The 21,458-nt window shown below is 45.3% G+C and overlaps 1 protein-coding gene and 2 long non-coding RNA genes across 5 annotated transcripts in view; 1 reads left to right on the top strand and 2 right to left on the bottom strand.

Moving 5' to 3' along the window:
• Window positions 1-21,458, top strand: part of cacna2d2a (calcium voltage-gated channel auxiliary subunit alpha2delta 2a) — a 134,793-nt gene that overhangs the window by 108,456 nt on the left and 4,879 nt on the right. For 2 of the 3 annotated variants that reach the window (XM_088422675.1, XM_088422673.1), the window contains 30 exons: window positions 1,539-1,589; window positions 1,859-1,958; window positions 2,918-3,079; window positions 4,942-5,052; window positions 6,195-6,273; window positions 7,571-7,620; window positions 9,880-9,969; window positions 10,050-10,118; window positions 11,309-11,383; window positions 11,811-11,885; window positions 11,963-12,034; window positions 12,524-12,595; window positions 12,683-12,744; window positions 13,146-13,222; window positions 14,850-14,864; window positions 17,115-17,175; window positions 17,467-17,564; window positions 18,448-18,538; window positions 18,679-18,741; window positions 18,885-18,988; window positions 19,066-19,164; window positions 19,238-19,329; window positions 19,824-19,871; window positions 19,948-20,019; window positions 20,084-20,236; window positions 20,308-20,360; window positions 20,603-20,658; window positions 20,872-20,995; window positions 21,106-21,215; window positions 21,292-21,374. In XM_088422675.1, coding sequence (XP_088278801.1) covers window positions 1,539-1,589; window positions 1,859-1,958; window positions 2,918-3,079; window positions 4,942-5,052; window positions 6,195-6,273; window positions 7,571-7,620; window positions 9,880-9,969; window positions 10,050-10,118; window positions 11,309-11,383; window positions 11,811-11,885; window positions 11,963-12,034; window positions 12,524-12,595; window positions 12,683-12,744; window positions 13,146-13,222; window positions 14,850-14,864; window positions 17,115-17,175; window positions 17,467-17,564; window positions 18,448-18,538; window positions 18,679-18,741; window positions 18,885-18,988; window positions 19,066-19,164; window positions 19,238-19,329; window positions 19,824-19,871; window positions 19,948-20,019; window positions 20,084-20,236; window positions 20,308-20,360; window positions 20,603-20,658; window positions 20,872-20,995; window positions 21,106-21,215; window positions 21,292-21,374 — 2,467 coding nt within the window. The remainder of the gene's footprint in view (window positions 1-1,538; window positions 1,590-1,858; window positions 1,959-2,917; window positions 3,080-4,941; window positions 5,053-6,194; window positions 6,274-7,570; window positions 7,621-9,879; window positions 9,970-10,049; window positions 10,119-11,308; window positions 11,384-11,810; window positions 11,886-11,962; window positions 12,035-12,523; window positions 12,596-12,682; window positions 12,745-13,145; window positions 13,223-14,849; window positions 14,865-17,114; window positions 17,176-17,466; window positions 17,565-18,447; window positions 18,539-18,678; window positions 18,742-18,884; window positions 18,989-19,065; window positions 19,165-19,237; window positions 19,330-19,823; window positions 19,872-19,947; window positions 20,020-20,083; window positions 20,237-20,307; window positions 20,361-20,602; window positions 20,659-20,871; window positions 20,996-21,105; window positions 21,216-21,291; window positions 21,375-21,458) is intronic. The other variant, XM_088422674.1, reaches the window with a different exon arrangement.
• LOC148419458 (uncharacterized) lies at window positions 920-13,406 on the bottom strand. Its single transcript, XR_015866533.1, has 7 exons — window positions 13,231-13,406; window positions 12,494-12,551; window positions 11,945-12,065; window positions 9,886-9,966; window positions 4,832-4,964; window positions 2,680-2,814; window positions 920-1,939 (listed from the first exon to the last, which is right to left on the bottom strand). It is a non-coding gene; the product is annotated as an uncharacterized LOC148419458 (long non-coding RNA).
• On the bottom strand, window positions 13,402-21,417 carry LOC148419457 (uncharacterized). The gene is made up of 3 exons (XR_015866534.1): window positions 21,140-21,417; window positions 18,048-18,500; window positions 13,402-13,471 (listed from the first exon to the last, which is right to left on the bottom strand). It is a non-coding gene; the product is annotated as an uncharacterized LOC148419457 (long non-coding RNA).

Here is a 21,458-nt window from a genome sequence, read left to right as displayed (position 1 = left end):
GGGGGCGGCGGCCGCGCCCGGCGGGGGGCGGTGCCTCCGTATCAGCTCGGCCGAGCGTGAGGAATGAGCCTCTGCGGCCCTGCGGGCGTCTGGCTTCCCTCCGCGCTGATAATCAGCAGAAAAAGAGCTGTGGTGATTACTCTGCCGAAGACGGCCGCTAACTGCGCACCTGAAAACATTCTTCATATCGGTGGCGGTGCTAGCTCCATTTCAGACCCTCCGCCTTTTTTCTTCCACTCGGGCTGTATAAACACTATGTTCCCGGCAGATTTGGGCTATTTTTTCCGATTTTATGTGGCGGGCCAAAGGGAAAACAGGACTGCTGAGGCCCAAAGGCGCACCATGGTTCAGCCCACAGTTTACCATGGATGCGAATACGTTCAATGGGCTCCCACATTTTTCTGGCGTCCTGTCAAGGATTTTTCTACGGATGAAAAATGGACAGCGGGCAGCTTTGGGGTGTCTCCGTGGCCCCGGCTGTGTCAATGAAGTTGTAGGCATGCGTGTGAGATGCAGGGAAACAATGCTTTCCATCACACATCAACCCGCCTCCGAATTGCGTTCCGCCTTATTATGTATTGTCAGGGTTAGTTACGTGCGATCCGTTTGCCTAAGGCCGGCTAGTTTGCTCATCTGTGCTGTGTCTGCTGTGGGAAATGTTTTGGTCTCACAACTATCCTATTTTGTCAAGACATAGACCAACACCAAATCTTTTAAAGGGCCAGCGCCAATATTCATCAACACGCCAAATATCTTCGTCGACCACACTGTCAAAATGCCTTTTGTTGCCAAGAACGTTTGAATAAAGAACTTGTTACGCTGGTATTATGGTTACGCTACAAATTTGATGAATGAGGCTGTATTCGTCTTCACGAGTGTCTACACAGTATTCTCTCACTTTTGATACAATATCGCGAAAGACAGTTTTCGTTATACCGAGAGCCTTCCACATGCAAATCATAGTTCATGTGAAATGTCATCAGTTTTATAAGTAAAAAATGCAAAAACAGGCAATTAACAATTTAAGTACATTCTGTAAACTTAAAGGACCAGAATTATTATGATGAATTTGTTGTTTTTCTCGGTCCGCGTCATCAATTTGGCCACTAACGGATCTCTACCCAGGAGTGTCCGTGGACACCTCCATCATCGGGGTGAATGAATTCAATATAAAGCGGTCCTTTTCGCACGTAGCGTAAGTGGCGGAGTGCAAAGGGCATCCCGTTGAAACGCGTGTTATTACACCCCGTGATATCCTTCTCCGATTGGTTTAGTAATGGTTATACTGTAAAGGGGCCTATCTGTGTTGGTGTGAGCCCAACAGCAAAGTGGCGCATACAACGCCACCTATTAAGTCTTTTAAGCACATAAGCCTTTTTCACTGCGCTCTAGCTTAAGTGGGCTCAGCCGCGGTCACTCGCATTATCGCGGCTCAGCTTTTTTCAACTTTGGCTCCTTTTTCCCGCACGTTCCCTTTTTCCAAAGATTATAGAAACAAATTAAATGCCAGGTCCTTTGTGTCCTTTTTTTCTCCGCAGGTACATTCAAGGCGCGTCCTCTCCAAAGGACATGGTCATCATCGTGGATGTGTGAGTATCTCTTGGCCCTTGTCTCTTAGACGTCACAAAGGGCGCTAGTGCCACCTGTTGGTGCGTGCAAAGCTTCAAGGTGAAGCACGTGTTTACAACCGATTCAAAATGTGTTTCAAATCTATTACATGTTCGACGCGTGCACATTTAAGATGGTTATGATGTGAGGGTCATTTAAAAAACTTTTTGGTATACTTTTTGACATGTCAGGTCATTCACGAAGCCTTTCTTATTATCCAGAAGACTTGTAAGCGTTTACCTCTGCGCAGGAGTGGGAGTGTCAGCGGTCTCACTCTCAAGCTGATGAAGACCTCCGTCATCAAGATGCTGGACACGCTCTCGGACGATGACTACGTGAACGTCGCCAGAGTAAGTAGATGCCGGCAGGAGGCAAGTGTTGAGGAAATATGTGTCGCGTTCATTAAGCGGGCGTTAATGAAGCGAATAAGGAGTAGTAAGCAGGCTGCGCTGGGAGTTTATGTTGCTCCCTGTGGAAGCGCCGCACTTTCTCTTGTTATAATTCTTTGCCATACGGGACCACGACAGTCTGTCACTACGCTCATTACCGGACCTTCTATCAAGACTAACGTATAGGATGAATATTTATATTTATCCTATATTGCAGGACGCACATACGCATCCGCATAGTTGTTTTGGTGACTGTTTGGACACAACCGCCAGTAATCCCCCATAATCCATTGCATTTATCCACTGCATGGTGCTAAATCTGCACAAAATGAGCATAATAATCTTGGGGGGTGCTTCTGATTCCCGCCGTCTATAAAAGAAGGTAGAGGATTATGGAATATTGACTTGTTTGCCAACCCAAAATGCAATCGCAGCTAAAAAAGAAAGAAAATAGTAGTAAAAGCAGTGGTTGAATTGCGTGCAAAAATAACTGCTTTTGAATTTGCTGAGAATTGACATTTACGTGATATCGCTTTATTGGATCGGCTTTCTACTAGTTGCAATTGTCAAAAGCATTTCAGGCGTATGTTAGATTTGACTTACAGTCTAGCGCAGTGTTCCACATGCAAATGTATATAGCTAAAGGCTAATTGTCTGGATGAGATGAGGCACATTATATTACCTTGGTTGAGTTTCTCTTCAGCGCTTTGTAACGAGTTGAGGTGCACCTGTTCTTTGGTTGCAAAGTTGTAATTACCAGCGTTTACTGCCAGCCCGAGAGTCACAGGGCATCCTGCATCTGCGCACACGCCCACATCTGCAGCCGCATTGCCACACACACACACACACACACACACACACACACACAGACAGATGCTGTTTTGGTCTTATCGTTGTGTTTTTTTTTTTTACTCTCTCAGTTTAATGATGAGGCGGACGCCGTGGTGCCCTGCTTCAGGACTTTGGTTCAAGCCAACGTGCGCAACAAGAAAATCTTCAAGGAGGCTGTCATGCACATGCAAGCCAAAGGAACCACTGACTATAAGTCAGGCTTCACGTTTGCCTTTGAGCAGCTTCTCAATGTAAGTGTGACAGGGGTTGGACGTACTCGTTCCATTCTGTGCCACTTAAATCCAGCCGTTCTCAAACAGGGGTACATGAAGGCATGTCAGAGAGTACGTGAGGTTTTTCAGAAGCTTTTAACAAGGTTTCATGGATCAGCAAAACAGTAAATGGTTCTTTTCAAATTAAGAGTTAATGAATTGGAACATGAAGCAACCTGTCGCTAAATTGCGCCGCGGTGACTCTTTTGCAAACGTTGTAGGCTTTTATTTTGTTGACTTGGTCTAAAGGTTGTTTGTTTTTTTCATTCAAAAATGTTTTGTGCTGATTAGGAAGTACTTGGCAGGGAAAAATCTTTTAGAAGCAGTCCATCATCGAAAAACATTTGCCAACCAGTCTCATAAACTATCCCGGCTGAGTTTTGGCAAAAAAAAGTGGGGTACATTCTGGGTCCCAACTCGTTTTGAAGTACAGTGATGCTCGCATCTCCTTTGGCAAAATGTGTGCGTGTATGCATTTCTTTGTCAACTCTGCAGCCCGCCGTTCACAACCCACACTTCCGCAACACAGGTGCACCTACCCCCCCCCCCTCTTTTTTTTTTCCTAAACCCGTATGTCATCGTATACTCCAGCAGGCCAACACCCTAATGGGCTCTGATGGGATGATTGATGAGCGCAGCGCAGCAGAGATCAGCCTCTCTTTATATTCCTCTGCTGGCTTGGAGGCACACAGCCAAGTGTGGCCTCTACACACACACACACACCTACTGCAAGAAATAAAAAAGGCCTTTTTAATGGCTGTCTGCAGCATCGTTGCTCTTATGACTGGTGGCAGAAGCCCTATCAAATATGTAATTGTGGCGATATTATTTATCATTATTAGGTGCTTGTCAGACGGCTGGCAGCGGTGTCTGTGCCAGCTGCTACACGGGCACAAGACTGGCTGCTACTAAACACGTTCAAAACAAAAACCATGCCGTTTCGGAGCTTACAGAGTGCTAGTAAAGACATTATAGTGTAAAGTCCCTCAGTTTTACGGGGCGCCAAGGGGTGGCAGCTGCACTTTGTTATTCGCGGGTTCAGTGCATTGCAGATTATTTGAGTGAACTTAGTGGCTAGATAATATGCTATTTGCAAGTTTTTGCTGTATTCATTTTTCCGCACGGGCTCTTACTGCTGACTCGCATAGTGAAAAGCACGAACCTGGAGTTACAGTATAGAGTCCCACGGGTGTCAAAGTCAAGGCCCGGGGGCCAGATCCGGCCCGCCACCTCACTTTTTGTGGCCCGTGAAAGACTGATTTGACTTCAAGTTTCTGACTACATTTCCAAAATTGCAAGTTGTCTTTAACTTATTCAAATTTAGGGGAAGAAAAACAAAGTTTTCTTATTCCCCAAATCCCTTGAACAGTTTTTGCCGACTTCTGATTTCAAATCTAGGTAAATGTGTGACCAACACAATTAATATTTATTTGAATTCACAGTCACATTCCGGCCCTCTGACAGAAGCCATAACTACAATGCGGCCCGAAATAAAAATTTGTTTGACACCTATGGTATAGACAGAAAATACAGAGACTGTCCAAAGTTGGGAATCATTTGACACTATCGTGAAAGAAGCTCATTTTTGCTCACTGTTGATTTGTGCTAGTTAGCCCACCGCAAATTCGAATCCATCACAGACGGTTTGGACAGAGGGTGGAAGGAGCTGCTAGCACACTCATAACGCACCGAGACGGATTGATTTACCTTGCGACCAATCTTCTCTAATACCTTTTAGACGTTGGGTTGGGTTCGCTGTAACGACGAACCAAGCGCATCTTCCACCCGTCGCCGCGCGTCTCACTCGCGTATTTGCATCCTTTTTATTTTCTTTCCCGCAGGAGAGCAGCGCTCCGAGGGCCAACTGCAACAAGATGATCATGATGTTCACAGACGGCGGGGAGGATCGGGCTCAGGAAATCTTCGAGAAGTACAACTGGCCCAACAAAACGGTCAGAACCCGTCTTGTTCCTACGCGCTGACCTTGTGCCGTCGGCGGACATTATCGCCGCGTCATTGCCGTTTGTGTTTGTCTTTGCTCGTCTCTTTTGTTATCGCCGCCAGCGTTAACGGCTCTGACCTGCTAACTAATTAGCCGCTTTATCGCCGAAAGCCAGTAAAAAAAAAATTACGGCTAATAGTCGGTGGCTGCGTTCCAGGCCTCCCCCACCTCACGTTTATCCCGCTATCCGTTACTATCTACTTGTGCACCGACAGCTACTGTCATACAGGAATAATCTGTATTCCGACAAGTGCCGTCGCAGTCCTTCGCGAGGCAGCTGTGCAAGAGGCGTCGAGTAGGCTAATCTAATCACGCATTTGTGTTTGTGGCACATGACGGCAAAGTTAATGCCGTTCGCCGAGGTGTCTTAAATTTCCCCTCGGATTTTTTTAATGACACCTTTTGGGGCCTCGGCGTGCCTCAAATCACAGATTTATTTATTTTTTCTTAAATTAGTGTGGACCGTTGAAAAGGATGTATTTCCGGAGTACCGCACATGACTTAGTCCAAACATTGCCCCAGTAATGCCCATTTAAAATAATAAAGGAATACTCAAACCTTTGCCACCACTTTCACAAATTAACACGAAATTGGGATATCATAACAGGAGGCACAAAAAAGTCTCAATGCTTGAAATTGAACAAAAAAGTGGTCACCTCGTTTTGAAACGGGTCACAGAAAAGGCTCAAGGACATGCACAAAATTTAACAGGGTGTTGGCCATTTTTTATTGGAGCTACCATTTTTGCCAAATTCGTGGGCTCGTGAGTTCACAAGTCTCAAGCAGAAAGGTCAGATAAGTGATTTTTTTTTTTTTTGGTCTACCCCCTCTATTGTGGGTAAAATGGTGTCAAAATCGGATGATCATTTTGCGGATTGGCTTCAAAAATAAAGGAAAAAAAAACTTCAGCCCCCGACTTGAAGCTGAACTTGAAGAAACCCATTTTGGTCAACTTTTTAAATCTTAAATCTTCCCGCTTTTTTGAACAACCCTCATGATACACAGTTAAAGTACACATTTGGCAAATTCCAATTTTGACATTTTGATCATCTACAATAATGCATTTATTTGGATTCATTTTTCTCCCCACAGGTGCGCGTGTTCACTTTCTCTGTTGGTCAGCATAATTATGATGTCACCCCGCTGCAGTGGATCGCTTGTGCCAACAAAGGTAAATATGGGGTTCGAGGACGTTAAATACAATACTATTTATATGAAGTAGCTCTAGTTTCAGTTCAGATGTTTGTCTGTAAAGTGACTTTGGTGACAAAGATTTACCGTAAAGTAGGAATTCTGCAGTATGAATCAATCATGAATGCTCAGTGTCTAGTTAGTAGCACGCTACTAATCGAACTGAACAAACCAGAAGATGGAAAGTTGTACTTCAGATTGCCTTTCCTTCCACCTAGCTCAATTTTTTTTGTTTGTCTAGACTCGATCTGAAAGCTCCTTTCTAACTTCTCCGCCATCTCGGCGAACTTCAGACATATCTCGCCAGACGTTATTAATTAGCAGCAGGAACGTCTGCCCCGCAGGACGATTAGCTCGTCATCTCCGTGTCAGTCTGAGCCGAGCGCCAAGGATTACGGCTGCTTGGCTTTTCACCTCCGGAGCGATTAGCGCGCCGCTAACGTCTGCGCCGACATAAAACAATGATGTCGACGCGCGGGTCTCTTCCGGGACGTGTCCTCTCGGCGTCCTGACGACTTTCTTTGCTATCTGACTTCAACGGAGGCAGCTCCCTGACACGAGAGCCGACCACTGTCCGCAGCAAAGCAGCGTACGCACGCAATGATGTTAAAAATATGAGAGACATGATGAGGAAAACGTCGTTATGTGCGTTCCGCTCTTATGGCGTGCGATTTATCTCGAAAAAAGTCTCTACACGCATTTCAAATGCCAGGTTTTGTTGGTAGAAAAACGATTGAGTGCGATTGCTGAATTGTGGGTCACTAGCGCGTGTGTCAATTGCTTGGGACAGCTTGGCAGCGTGGCCGCGCGTCAAAAACAACAGGGCTACTTCCTCTCGGGCCATTTAAAATGCAGTTGATGATTTGGCGCTTCTTTGTATAAACACTGCTGGCTTTAATAAGTTGGCGAGTGGCACGCTAATTGACCCGGGCGCTTGCTCTCCTCCATTTCTAATCAGGCGGCGGCGGGGCCCAGGAGGCTTGAGCGTGAGTGCAGAGAGGTCAGCTCCGTCGTTGCGCGTCATCCATGCGGACTGACGCCATTTTAAGCGGAGAATAATACAGCCTAGCACCACAGACGGATTGAATGGGAAAACTAATTCCTCTGCCGTCTTAACACTTCCATTAATTAAACGCTAAAGTCCATACTCAAGTTTTGCCCGCACGCATTTTTTTTTTTTTTAAATCGGAACATTGTCAGTAATTCGCTTGAGCGACATGACATTGTGGATGAGCGTACTGGGTCGATAGTGCTGATGGATCTTCTTTTATTTTCAGGTTACTACTTTGAAATCCCATCCATCGGAGCCATCCGAATCAACACCCAGGTAAGATTCACAAGAGTACAACAGGACTTTATGAGAGTGAATGAAGATGACTTTTCAAGAGGCTCATTTCCTTCGCCGATCCCTCAACGGTGACGACGCGGTAGTAAGCCTGGGGCACTCTACAACACGGGGACTTTTCAGGTGGATGGCTTCACAAGGGAAGTTTCACATGAATGCCGCTAACTTCTTTTGGATGGGACGCTTCCTTCACCCCCTCACCGCGTATTCCCTCTCGTTTGCTTGAGGCACGGCTAGCTTATGGAGGCCCTGCGGAGAAGCTCTTTCCAACTGTAGATTTTGACTTGCTCACACATACTTTCCTCTGCAAGACTGGAGTCTCAACAAGACGCTGTTAGCAACGACGCACGGCTCAGAGATTTATCTCACCGTGTTTATTATTACTCCCTCAAATATGGGAAAATTCCACAGTTCCTACTTAGACCATCCTCTGCTTGGGAATTCAGCCACGTGAGACCCAATCAGACACCGGAATCCCCGATAGACTAGAGACAGATTATTTAGTCTCAGTAACAAAAGTAACAATATATATGCATAGAGTATGTGTACAGTAACCTGTGCTAGATTAAAGCTTTCCTTTGAACGTTATTCGACAGTGATTTATTTTATTTGTATCTGACAATGCGTGAAAAGTATCTACACTATTGACTTCAATCTTTAATGATTAAACCTCATCCAGTAACTGTAGCGTTATCTGTTGCCGTTTCATCCCTCGGCCGTTGTAGGGAGACAAGGAGATGCCCCGGATAACAGCTCTTGCACGTCGACCCAGAGCGAAGCGGCTAGCTGAACAAACACGATAACGGGGAAGCAGAATTTACATTCAGCGTCCTAATTTATTACAACGGCGCTATTTGTAACGTGGGCCCAACTTTCTTGCGCTCGCCTTTCTTACTCACTCTCACGCTCTACACCCAACAGTTCTGCAATTAGTAGGGGTGGGAATCTTTGCCTGTTTCACGATCCGATTCCGATTTCGGGGTCTCCGATTCGATTGAGAATTTAGCGAGGGTTCACCGTATATGCGGCGCACTGTAAATGGGGTGTGGCTAAGAAGCATCTATTAGTAGCTCTTTAGCAGTGTCAATAAAACATGAGCATTATTCTTTGTAAAGAGGCAGAATTCTTGTCGAGATCATTGCCCTAGTCGACTTCCTGGTGTGATGGAAGCTATTAGGGAGATAATGGCCTCTAATCACCAAGCGGGGCTGCTGTGACTTTATACAGCTCTGGCTCCTTTGCCGCACAAATTTGTGCTCGCTACCACTTTTATGTGCCTTAGATTGTTCTAGCCAGGCGTAAAATTTCCCCCGTATCCAGTGAAAAGGTCTGGCTGTCACTGTCCTGATGGAATATCTCCCCATGGCGCGTTTAAGCGGACTTTTATCGAGCTAATAATAGAATAGGTTACGCCTGTCAGCGTCTCGCGGTTCGGCCGATGAAAGCAAACAGTCAGGAGCTAGACGCCGACACGGTCGTGCGCTCGGACAGGACGCGCCGCACGCGCGTTTCAAGGGTTTGTACTCAAAGGTCAAAATTTACAATCGTATTTGCTTTTCTTTGCTTTTATCGTACTGGTGAAAATGCTGGGATTTTTTTTTTTTTTTATTAAAACTGCAGATTTGCCCATACATTAGTAAGCCCTTCAAAAATGTAGCGCAAAGTCAATGCTACTTTCATTATCCTGTCAATGAAATCTATTGAACTGTCGCGTTATATAGTTTAAGATTATAAGGCACCACTGCATAGGTATTAAATTAGTCAATTCTTTACAATACGTTGCCTTTAAAATGCGACAAGACTCCATAACTACAGCACATTCAGCTTTTTCCCAAATGAACATGAATGAATGAGGGTGTTAAAAAAAAAAAAGCTAGCTCAGTGTGTGACGTATTAGTTGTATTCTCAACACCTCACCCCAATTCCCAGTTGCCGTAGGACTTTTGTCACAACGCCAGCGTTGACATTAGCGCCTCAGGGGAAAATGGCCCCGTTTGCACGTCATGCCTTTGATGCCCCTTAATGCGTTTTTAATAGCTCCTTCATAATAATCAACCGCAGCCTTGAGCGACTTGCTGAGGCTTTCCGCCGCCCGTGACCCACCGCTTTACGCGGCCGCCGAGAGGGACGCTCTTCTACTTTTACGGATATTCGAAGGCTTTCTTGCTTGGACATAAAACAAGCTCTATAAAAAGCAAGCATGTGTGTTTTACCGCTGCTTCGTTTATTGCGTGCTCTCAGGAGTACCTGGATGTCCTGGGACGACCTATGGTGCTAGCTGGGTCCAAAGCCAAGCAGGTGCAGTGGACCAACGTCTACCAGGATGCTCTGGTGAGAGGGAAACAGAGAGAGAGAAACTCTGAAGCGTAGCTCATGATGTTGTTAATATACGTTCCATTTTATTGTTCTAGGGTTTGGGCCTGGTCATCACGGGGACCATGCCGGTCTTCAACCTCACTGCAGATAGAGCAAGCTCGCAGGTACACTACATGAGATATGCGATTGTAATGCCTCAGGATGAATAATCCATCTGCCTGCTTTACCTTTCGATCTACCTACCTACCTTCCTTTCACCCCTCCTACCCACCAGTACATATATTTTTAACTGCCTGCCTTGGTAGGGATCTACCCAGCTTCCATCCCTCCTTTCCTTCCCTCCTGCCTTGCTACTTACTTTTTTTTACAACCGACTTTCATTCTTTCCTATCTATTTTACATCATTTCCCTCCTCGTCTTTCTTTCTTTCCTTCATTCCTGTCTATAGAGTGCCCATCGACCTCCTTTCCTTCCTTTCTCCCAGTAGCCACCGACTCCGAGGATGAATCTACCCATCTTCTTTCCTTCGTTTCTTCCTCAGTACCTACATATTTATTCTGACCTACATAACTTCCTACCTACCTTTTTTTCTATCTATCATTCCTTTATGTTCTTCCTACTTTCTTACCAGTAGGAAATGTATTAACCTTACTTGCTTCCTTGCAACCCAACCAGCCTGTCTACCTAGCTAACTACCTACCTTCATCCTACGCAACCTGTTTTTCTTCCTTCATTCCTTCCTTCCCACATTACAAGTGCACGTGGCTTTACTAGTGCTCATACCCAACCCGGCCCTCAAAATGAAAATTTATGAAAATGTGGTCGTTTTTACTTGTAAAATTAGGCTTTGTTTTCGTTTGGTTTTTTTTGTTTTGTTTGGGGTGTTTTTTTGCACGTGCTGGATAAAAACAAACGGGAATGAAATGATCAGCCATGTTTTTTTTTTTAGTTTCTTTCTTTATTGCCAATTGATTGTAAAATGAAAGATGAAATATTTTCCAACCGCTAGGACCTGTATTGTAAATGCGGCCTTAGTTTCATGGAAATCCACTCTTAGTTGCATATTGACCATAGAGAGCCAAATCCAACAGTGCCTCTCTGAGGTGATCGCTGACATTACATACAAGCTTCTGTGCTGAAGTAACGGTTATCGCCCAGACGCCAGCACTTTGGATCCATCTCTCAGCATCCTTAAGCCCTGCATTTACTTTAAGCTTATCACCGGAGCGTAAAGCAGCAGAATAGATAGAAGCGATAAAAGCTAAAGTAGGTGCTAATCAGATAGTGGTCCATAGTGATAACTGTGAGCTTCTTCAGGCTCAGTGTAATACAGAGAATGTTCTCCCCTATACAGAACCAGCTCATCCTTGGAGTCATGGGCGTGGACATCGCAATCAATGAGATCAAAAAGAAGACGCCCACATATAGAGTGAGCATGACGGACGCACAAAAATGTTGCGCACTTTGCAAAAAGTTGGGGATTTGGGGCTATGAGAGCCCTTCAAGGTGAACTTAATTGGACCCTTTCTCTATTTTTGGATGCTCAACTTTTCTTTGTTTTGTACTTTTTGCAAGGAACTGAAGAGCAAAATTCACAACGGATACCTGTGTACAATGACAATAAAGACATTATGGTGCGTTCCAATCCATTCAGTTCTATCTTTAGAGAAGGAGTTGTGCAAAAAGTACTGGGACGTTAGGTCAAATTAAGTTCACCTGAAAAAGTGCAATTTAGGTTCCAATTGAAAGTTTACCCAGAGAAGCCCAACATTCCGAACGTTTTGTCAGCGTTTATACTCTGTACTTAGGCAGGGATGATGATGTCATCACCTCTCACATTTTTTTGGGTCACGCAGCTCGGTGCCAACGGTTACACCTTTGCAACGGATCCAAATGGTTACGTGCTGCTACACCCCAACCTGCGACCCAAGGTGTGCGCGCGTCTTTAGAACTGCTCAAGCTCGATCGGTGGTTCCCTCAATTCATTCACCTCTGTGCCCTTGAGCAGATCATCAACTTCAGGGAGCCCGTCACGCTGGACTTTCTCGATGCAGAACTGGAGGACACCAATAAGGAGGAGGTAGCAACCTTCTTTGTACGCCGTCCCTAATCTAGAATCATCATAGTCTGTCATAAATTGACAACTTCCCGTAGTACACAGAAGTTACCTTGTTTTACATAAGTTTTCTATTATTGCGGGTGTGCTCAGAACATAGCTCCTGTGATGAACGGGAACAGTACATAACGCGGTGGATTACTGAATAAAGAATTTCCTGTAACATGTGTTAAAGATTTTGTACTTGTTACACGCATCTTGTTATGCTTTGGTGATTACGTTGATAAATCGATCCAAATGGAGAATAGTGTGTCTTAAGTGCCATGTCGCCATCTTGTGGCGTATATTGGTAATTACAAGCCCCCATTTGTTGGGGCGGTGCTCAGTCACGATTGCTTACAAATAGAAGGGGTTCACGTTATCCATATTGGGCCATTTATACTCATCTTTTTCTGTTTGTTATTTGGTATTTCAAACACGTACTCCTCTCTCTCTCTCGTCATTTGTCCTTAGATCCGGAGACAAATGATTGATGGCAAATCTGGGCAGAGGAAAATCAAGACGCTCATTAAGTCGGTTGATGAGGCAAGTCGTCCGCACCGAGACCCGGTCACGAAAGCAGCTCCATCATGAATGCTTTGTCATGTGACGCTGCGCTGTGGCTATCCGCAGAGGTACATCGACGAGGCCGTGCGAACGTACACGTGGACGCCGGTGGAGGGCACGGACTATAGGTAGGGAGCAGGTTTGTTTATATTGCTTGCATTGACATTTGGAATGGAACGATTCGCCGATAGCTACACAGGCTCCCTCTACCTTCCATTTAGTAGAAGAAAATGCAATTCTTACAGTACCAGAAACTGGCAGGATGTGCTCTGTGGTTGAGCGGGCCTGGGTGGATTCCACTTCTCTCACCAAAAATCAGACTTCTATTCTGTTCTGCCGCAAATGAGGACAATGAATATGCCCTGTGACTGGGATAAACCCAACTTATCCGCGAGGATGAGCTAGTATCAAAAATAGATGAATGGCTTGTTGGACGTCCATATTTTGTCCCTTTATATACCAAAATGTAGCTGAGCCGACGGGGTTTTGCACGTGTCCCTAATGTTTGTGCTTGTGCCTGATTTTTCAGTCTAGGGTTGGTACTGCCCACATATAGCGAGAGCCACATCAAAGCCAATCTTAGCGACCAGATCCTGCAGGTGCAGTGTAAGTACCTTCTCCATTCCGATGCCAGACCATCCTTGCTCTCTCTCTCCCTCTCTCTCTGTCTCTCTCCGTCCCTCTCGTCGGACTTTTTTTCCCGGGGTCTCCGACGCGATCGTAGGGAACGGAGCGACTCGCCTTTGTCTCCTTCCTCCTCCTCCTCCTCCTCCTCCTCTCGATGGTCCTTGATAGGTTGGATCCGATCTGAGTATCCCTCCTTCCTCCCCCTCCTCCTCCTGTCTCCATGCTGTGCTGTAAAAACAAACAAACAAACAAAAAAACGGTGATGTTTTTTCTTCGCCCCGGCTGAAGAAAAAAACAAACTGAAGAGACAGAAAGGTGAAAGCTTTGTGACGCGGGTGAAAATAATGGTGACTTTGTGCTATTATTTTATTCTTCTTTTATTATTTCTTGCCAAACGCTCTCGCCTCTTCTCCACCGAGAAATGATTCTGAAGCGTGTGTGTTGCAATTTTGTTTGGGGCGGAAAATTGTGAAAACATGCATGCTTTTCACCTCCTTATGATACCTCATATGATTTTCTTTCCCTTTTGTCGTACGTGTGACTTTGTGGACTGCGTGTGAGCTTTGGAATCATTCGGCTCAAAAACTCCCACAAGGCCCGAGCGCACATGTGTGGGAGTTTGGTTTTGTGAGTCCGAATGGGGACACGTTGTTGTCGTTCTCATTCTTTCTTTGCCGTTCTTCCTCTTGATATTTTTCCACAATAATTTTGTCTTTTTTCTGTCTTTCTCATTTGCTCCAGCAAATAAGATGTTTGGTATTCATTTCTTTTCAGCGGGGTACACATACGTATTTCTGCATTTAGTCAGCGAATTTTGAAATGCGAACAAAAGACACGCGACACATTTTGGATTGTAACTTTTGCCCCCGAATAGTTTTAGGGCAAATCTGGAAAGAGAAAATACTCCTAACGCCCACACCGTATGGTAAACGGCTACGCTAAACGTTGAGGTACTTGACGACTTCAATGCACAGTTTGCAAAAACCTGTGTTATAAACGCTGTTATAAACCAGTGAACAAGTTACAAAGCGGTCAACCAAATGTGTCAAACTGCATTCTTCAGTTTGACATTTGTACATCAGGCACACCAATGATTTTTGAGAAAATTAAAAGATTTTAAGTGACCCTTAAAATCCAAAAATATGATAAATATAAAAATCAAAGTACAGTACAGTTCCTAATTTTCTACCAAAGTCCACGACTCAGCTCCACTCACTGTTGACCACACATGCAAGGGTTTTTGATTGTAAATATTTCAAAGGTTTCACATTTAAGATTGTCAGATGTTTTAGGGACAGCAAAAGCTCACTCCTTAAAAGTCAATATTTTCTTGGCACGTAAATGCTTTATTTGCCCACCCCAGGCTTCAACTGACTTAATATATGAATATTCAAATCAGACCGATCGTCAGTGTGTGTATCCTGCTTTACTCGTTTGATTTCAAGACTTTGTGTTGTTTTTGGTTCGAGAACACAATATTTTTATTCAAGCAATAAATTGAATAAAATATTGTCTGTGACTCCCCCTCCCCCCCCCCTCCCCCAAAACCCTTTCCTACCCGACCCCCTGTTTCTTTTCTTGCTCCTTCTCTGATGGATCCACACAGTGTCATACATCCAGGGCAAGTATACTCCATCTTGGTCCACGTTCCCTATCCCTTGACTTCCTCCTCCTCTTCCCCCCGCCTACCGCTTCCTTCCTCATCCCGACCCCACCTACCACCTCCCTCGTAACTCCGCCCTGACCCCGACCCCGGCTCCCCTTGTCTGCCTGCCCGTCTTTGCCTCCAGGATCTTCTTCTCCTACTTTTAACCTCACCCCTCATCCTTCCCGCCACGATGATAAGAGCTCAGTTGTCAGCTCACCTCTGCTGCAGACGCACTGAACAGGAAGACAAACGTTCATGATCCTTCTGCGAATGGCTCTTTTCCTTCTGTCTGTCTTTCACTTCTCCTTTGCATCCTCTCTACCCTTACCTGTCTATTTCTTACTGTGTCACTAATCTATTAAGGTTCATTCTCACAAAGCCCATGACCTAGCAATACAACAGCTAGATCCGCTGTTGATCTCTGGAAATGTACCGACACTATTTGATCAGTCGTTTATTGTGTATGGTCCGATATGATGCCGGACGATAAAGGTCCGTAAAGGTCAGAACTGTCACGTGAGGAAAAGGATTTGGACCGAGAAGCGGACTGGACACGGAAGTGGAAAGGTAGAAAGTCCGTATACACAAAAATCCAACAAAGACACAACTACGCTCTGAAAACCTGACTAAAATCGAAGACAACTTGACATGATAATCTGTCTTTCCGGTTCTTTTCTAGTTAGGTCTCCAAGTCTGTTTTCTGGGTCTGGTTTCCGAGTCTACTTAACAATGTCGTGCTTACGTTGGCTTTTTCTGTATCAGTACTTTCTACTTTTTCACTTCGGTGTCCAGTCTGGCTATGGGTCCCAATTCTGCACCCCACATGACAATTATGACACATCAATACCAAGAGGCATTTCTGCTTGAAATGAATATTGTTAGTTGATTAGCATAAATTGAGCATTGTTATATTCCGTGAACCGGATGCTATGAAAGACACTTAAAATTATGTCATTTACCTTGGTGGAAATTGGTTAACTTTAGGAGTCCTAAGCTCGACCACCTCAAACCTGGAAAATAATTCCAGAACGCTCCAGTTGTAATGATTTGAAAAAAATGAGAATTGAAAGAAACAGCTGATGGCGGTCTATCATAACAGGATACGGCAAAAAGTTTTCAAGGACCTATAACGTTAGTCTGCCAATTTTGATTTGAAACAGCCACTTCCAAACTCCTGCTGGGGAATTCATCCAAATAGTACTTTCACTAATCTGACAGGCAATTGAGTGGTCCTAATGAGCCCCGCGGGGTCAGAAACAGTCATCCAAACTGCTGATATTTGTTGCCTACGCTATCCGATGCTAATTTAAGAGCATAATCTTTGAATCTTATATTGAATCTCATTTGATGGTTCAGTGTTACGGAATTAGCGCAAGGATATGTATATAAAATGATTATTAGTAGTATGACTTTCCAAGCAGAGCTAGAGCGTCAGTCAGTCAGTCAGTCTGCCAAGGCTGAGCTGTGTCCAGGACACCTTCAGAGGCCCCGCCCTCCCCCCCATTCGGTGTCAGTTCGGCGCAGCGACCCCCCGCGTCATCCCTCTCTACGATCCTTGTCTCCATCAGCTTGTCCCTCTCACTCCTTGTGCCACATCCTCACTCGCCCCTCAGACCGCCAGGTGCAGGGCCCAACACTTTCTAAGCCAACCCCGAGCCTGGATGGTGCACGGCATTGTGGGCGGAGACTAGCCGGGCGCCCCATTCGTACATCCAAACCTCCGGTGCGACAAGATGAGATCTGTCAATTTTGTGCGTTGCCCCTCGACATGCCCTTCACAATGCAATGCATTTCCTTCCATTGCGTCTCTCCGAGGCCCCCTGCCCTGGCAGTCTGAGGGGCGACAGTTTCCATCAGGACCCTTGCAACAGTTGGCCACCTTGATGCCCGCCTGACCTTTTCACCGCAACCCTGTGAGAGTCTGAGAAGTCGCTTCCTGACGCCCACGCCACGGCAAGTCACTTCTCAGACATCCCAAACATCCCCGAATCATCATTTGCGTTTTTAAAGACAAAACGAAAAGTCCAAGCTCCTCTATTCAGGTCAGGTCCTAATCGAGGCACCATACTGGCTAACGCTAGTGTTTCCCATGATCCCTCAACGCTGCTATGGTAAAAGTCCCGCTGTGTACACCCGTCCTCCGTCCCCGAACAGCTGCAAGTCCCCACTTCCTCGGCCCCCGTATCTCCCCTTCCCGGATAATCTTCCCCCTTTCTGTTGCAGATTTTGAGTCACTGCTGCCAAACAGTTTTGAATCTGAAGGACATATATTCATTGCTCCCAGGTAGCCTTGCGTGGAACGCTCTCCTTGTTGTCATTTTATGCCGCATCTCGTCCAGGATTGTGTACTTTTCATGTCCGTGCGTGAGTGTTGCATTGTACTGTTTTCATTGTCGCTGATGAGTGATGCTCAAACTTGGCTTTCGTGTCATCAGAGTTCGCCGTCACTGTACCAAGTACAACCCTCCACGCATGCTGCCGCTGCTGTGATTTTGCATGATTTGTCTGAGGATTTACTATGTCAAGCAGGTTTAAGCAGTCTTCAGTTCATTTCTTTTTTTTTTTTGCTCCGCAGGGAATATTGCAACGATCTGGAGTTATCGAGCAACAACACGGAATTCCTGCTCAACTTCATCGCTCTCATGGAGAAAGTGACACCTGACTCCAAGCAATGTCAGTCGTATTCTGCTCATGAGCTCAGCATTAACTTCAGATTTCAGACTGCGGATTGCCCTCAATTATTAAACCACAAATATTCTACAAAATATAGTAGTATTATAAAGAAAGTGCAGTAGTTCAATACCAAACCTTGAATTGAGAACCACGAATACGCAGGGGATTACCGTACACGCGCTGTTTTTTGAGGCCTTAAGAGTTTTGTTTTTACATTATCATTGCGCACAGTAAAAGAAATTTGCATGTCTTTTTACTGATTTCAAAGATAGACACAATCATCAATATCTCAACAGACGATCAAGGATGTGACAAGTGCTTTAAAGGGAGTATGTGTAATTTTTCGCATGCGCTCGTGGAAGCTTTAGGGGTATTACGGTTTTCTACCCACTCTCTCATGTACCTGGTTACAGTCAAACAAAGCGTGTACCGGTGCTTGCTGGTATTTTCTCCCACTTACAACAACACTGTAACTGATCGTACCTTAAGGTTGACTTGTGAGAGGTAACGTGATACCACAGGGCCTCCAGACTGCTGGAAACAAATAATAAGATTTGGGATCATGACGACTCCGCACATTTTGCAAAACGCATGATTACATTGTAACATTTAGCAATAAAATGGTCGCCTGGTCTTCTTTTGTTTTGAGCGTTTGTGCACTTACTTTAATGAATACAGCGGTAATGGTCTTTGTTTCTCACCGTTAATACATTAGACAAAAAAAAAGTGATCTTCCTAATAAAGCAGTTCTGTGTGCAAAACCTATGCAAAAGCCAAGTCTAACTAAACAAAACCCACTGGGATGCTTGTTTGGCCACCTTGTATTGATGTTGATATTCTGTTTACGTGCAAATACTTAGCTGTATTTTGTTGCCCTGTTCAGGTGACAATTTGCTCCTTCACAACCTCATCCTGGACACGGGCATCATCAGGCAGCTGGTGGACAAAGTGTGGAAGAACAAAGACTTGAATACGTGAGTTCGGAATGGCTCATTCACAGATTGTCCTTAGGTGTGCGAATTGTTGTCGCACACTCCGGAGACCCTCCAATTTTTATACATGACATTAAAAAGAAGTCCATTTTGAATAACCTCCCCTGTAATGTGTTTTAAAGGTACGGTTTTCTGGCTGTATTTGCTGCCACGGACGGAGGAATCACACGAGTGTTTCCCAACAAGTAAGCGTTCTTTTTATCAAGAATTGTGCGTTGTTGTTTTTTTAATGCCTCCTTTTTCAAGTCTAATGCACTTTGATAAGGAACAAGCACTGCGGCAAAGGGCTCATAGCGGGGAGATTTACAGCTCTCTTGTTAAATGTCAGGGCCGCGGAAAGCTGGGAGGAAGACCCCGAACCGTTTAACGCCAGCTATTACCGCCGCAGTCTCGACAACAAGGGCTACATCTTCAGAGCGCCTTATCGTACAGGTGAACGATGCTTCTCGGGGCGTCTCGCTTCGGGCCCGGTCTTTGGGTTTACTCGCTTTCATTTGTTCGTCTGGCAGCAAGGGACGAGCTACTCAACCCGGAGAATGACACCATCGGGATTCTGGTCAGCACGGCGGTGGACATCACTGTCGGAGGGAAGACTATCAAGCCGGCAGGTGCGTTTCTGACTCATGTGGTTTTCATTTTGAAGAGACTTACAATAACTTGTCCGTGGTGTTCATTTGTCAGTCGTGGGAGTGAAACTGGATCTTGAAGCGTGGGTGGATAAGTTTAAGATTCTTGCTAGTAATCACACAGACAACCGCCAAGGCCCGAACACGGTAAGCAAACGTGCACTCAGTAGACACCTGTTTGACAAAGTTTAGTTCAAGTGTTCCTGTTGTCAAGCATTTACTAAGGTGCAAAAATGCTAATACCAGGAATTGCCCGTGGGAAAAATGTTTAGGGTATATATAGTGTGACCAGAAGTACTGGTTTGACCCAGACAGCCCCAGTTTTGAGACTTGCGTTCCGAGTTCCAAGAATTATCCACCAAGCTAGCATTTAGCATTAGCTAAAGTAATTACACAACCAACAGTCACGAGCCTGACTAGCAATTCGATGTTATGTTTCTGGTGAGAATTTATTGCATATTTGATATTCAGCTAAATTGCCGTGTCCTGATTTAGAATTTTAAAAATCTAGATTTACAGTATGGCAATTTATTATACAACAGGTAGGTTTGAGGTAACGCTACAATAAACTGAGTGTGGTCGTTTGTCTGCAAACGGCCTCCGATTTGAAACTCATGTCCTCTTTTTTGTTTTGATGTCAGTGTGGACCAAACAGGGTCTGCGAGATGGACTGTGAAGCCAATAACGACGTAGGTGTCCATTTGTCTTCTCGCAAGCATTTCACTGCTCCTCCAGCTCACACTCCACAATTTCATTCGCCCGCAGGACCTCCTCTGTTACTTAGTGGACGACGGAGGCTTCCTCATCATGTCCAACCAGAAGGACGACTGGAACAAGGTGGCGCTTAGACTCGTCGCAGGCGGTAATTCTTTCTCTTCAACCTTCTTGCGTTCCGCCGCAGGTGGGCATGTTCTTCAGCGAAGTGGACCCCTACCTGATGTACGCCCTCTACAACAACTCCTTCTACTACCGCAAGCAGTCGTACGACTACCAGTCGGTGTGCGAGCGCATGCCCAACAGCGAGGCCGGAGCGGCTCGCAGAGGAGTCTTAGTGGTACTAAAAAACATACATTGAACACGCGGCGGGCCACAGTAATAATTTTTCACCCAATGTCATTTCCGCAGCCCACCATTGCGGACTTTGTTAATCTGGCTTGGTGGACATCTGCGGCTGCATGGTGAGAAATGGACCTCGTGGCTATTATAGCAATTCATTTGATGATTAACAGGCCATTTTCAAGTGACACCGGGAATAACGTCAAAGCCCAAAATCTGAGACACCTGGGAGTTGTTTTAAATCAAAGATGTGCTGTGTCACATTTAAATTCTCGATGAATTTGAAAGTAACACCGTGAAATCAACTATGAAATGCCCAAGTCAATGTAATACAGTACTTCTAATGGAACCTTCTTGCCTTCAGGTCATTGTTCCAGCAGTTCATGTATGGGCTAGCTTATCACAGCTGGTTTGTCACAGGTGGGTGCCGCAATGCCGCAATTGAGCATGTATGTGCATCTTATCTACAATTTATAATTAAGGGGACATGTACTTAAAAAAGTGGCAGACTTAACGATGACGGGCAGGTGGGTTGTCACTGATGACTGAGGGACCAGTAAAATGCCCGCTTCCGACACGCGCATATATAAAGTATGCATAATCTACACAATAGACGTTTCATGTAACCCACAGACGAGGTACACGCCGAAGGTCTGGACTCCAAGGACAGGAGTTGCGTCATGATCCAGACTCAGTACTACCTGAGCAATCTGAGCAGCTCTTTCAACATGCTGCAGGACTGCGGCAACTGCTCCAGGTGCCCGCCCGCACGCAAACGCTCACATGCTGTGCACGCACGGTCGAGAGGGACGCCGCTTCATAGAGCGCGCTTCCTTTTTCATAAAGCGCGCTTCCTTTTCCGTTTAGACTGATCCACGCCAAGAGGATAAACAACACCAACCTGCTGTTCGTGGTGGCCGAGAAGTTGCCCTGCAACACTTGCGAGATTGAGAAGCTGTCCCAGGAGGAGGAGGAGTGTATCCTGTGATGATGTCACGTCATAAACGACACATGAAGAACCTTGCTTGCTTTTCCGTAATCACTCATTTTCAGTCATGGAGGAGAACCCGTGTGAAGAAATGCCAGTGGCGCGCTATAGGAAAGGACCCTCAACCTGTTTTGACAACAATAACGCAGTAAGATTGGCCCATTCGTTTTGAAATGGTCCGGCTTATGTCGCGCTCCTTTTTTTTTTTTTTTTTTTTTACTTGCACATTTTC

This window comes from Hippichthys cyanospilos, chromosome 9, assembly GCF_059441005.1.
Source record: "Hippichthys cyanospilos isolate Australia breed blue-spotted pipefish chromosome 9, RoL_Hcya_1.0, whole genome shotgun sequence".
Lineage (NCBI taxonomy): Eukaryota > Metazoa > Chordata > Actinopteri > Syngnathiformes > Syngnathidae > Hippichthys > Hippichthys cyanospilos.
The sequence above is the reverse complement of the archived record's forward strand: the minus strand, read 5'-3'. Positions and strand labels throughout refer to the sequence as shown.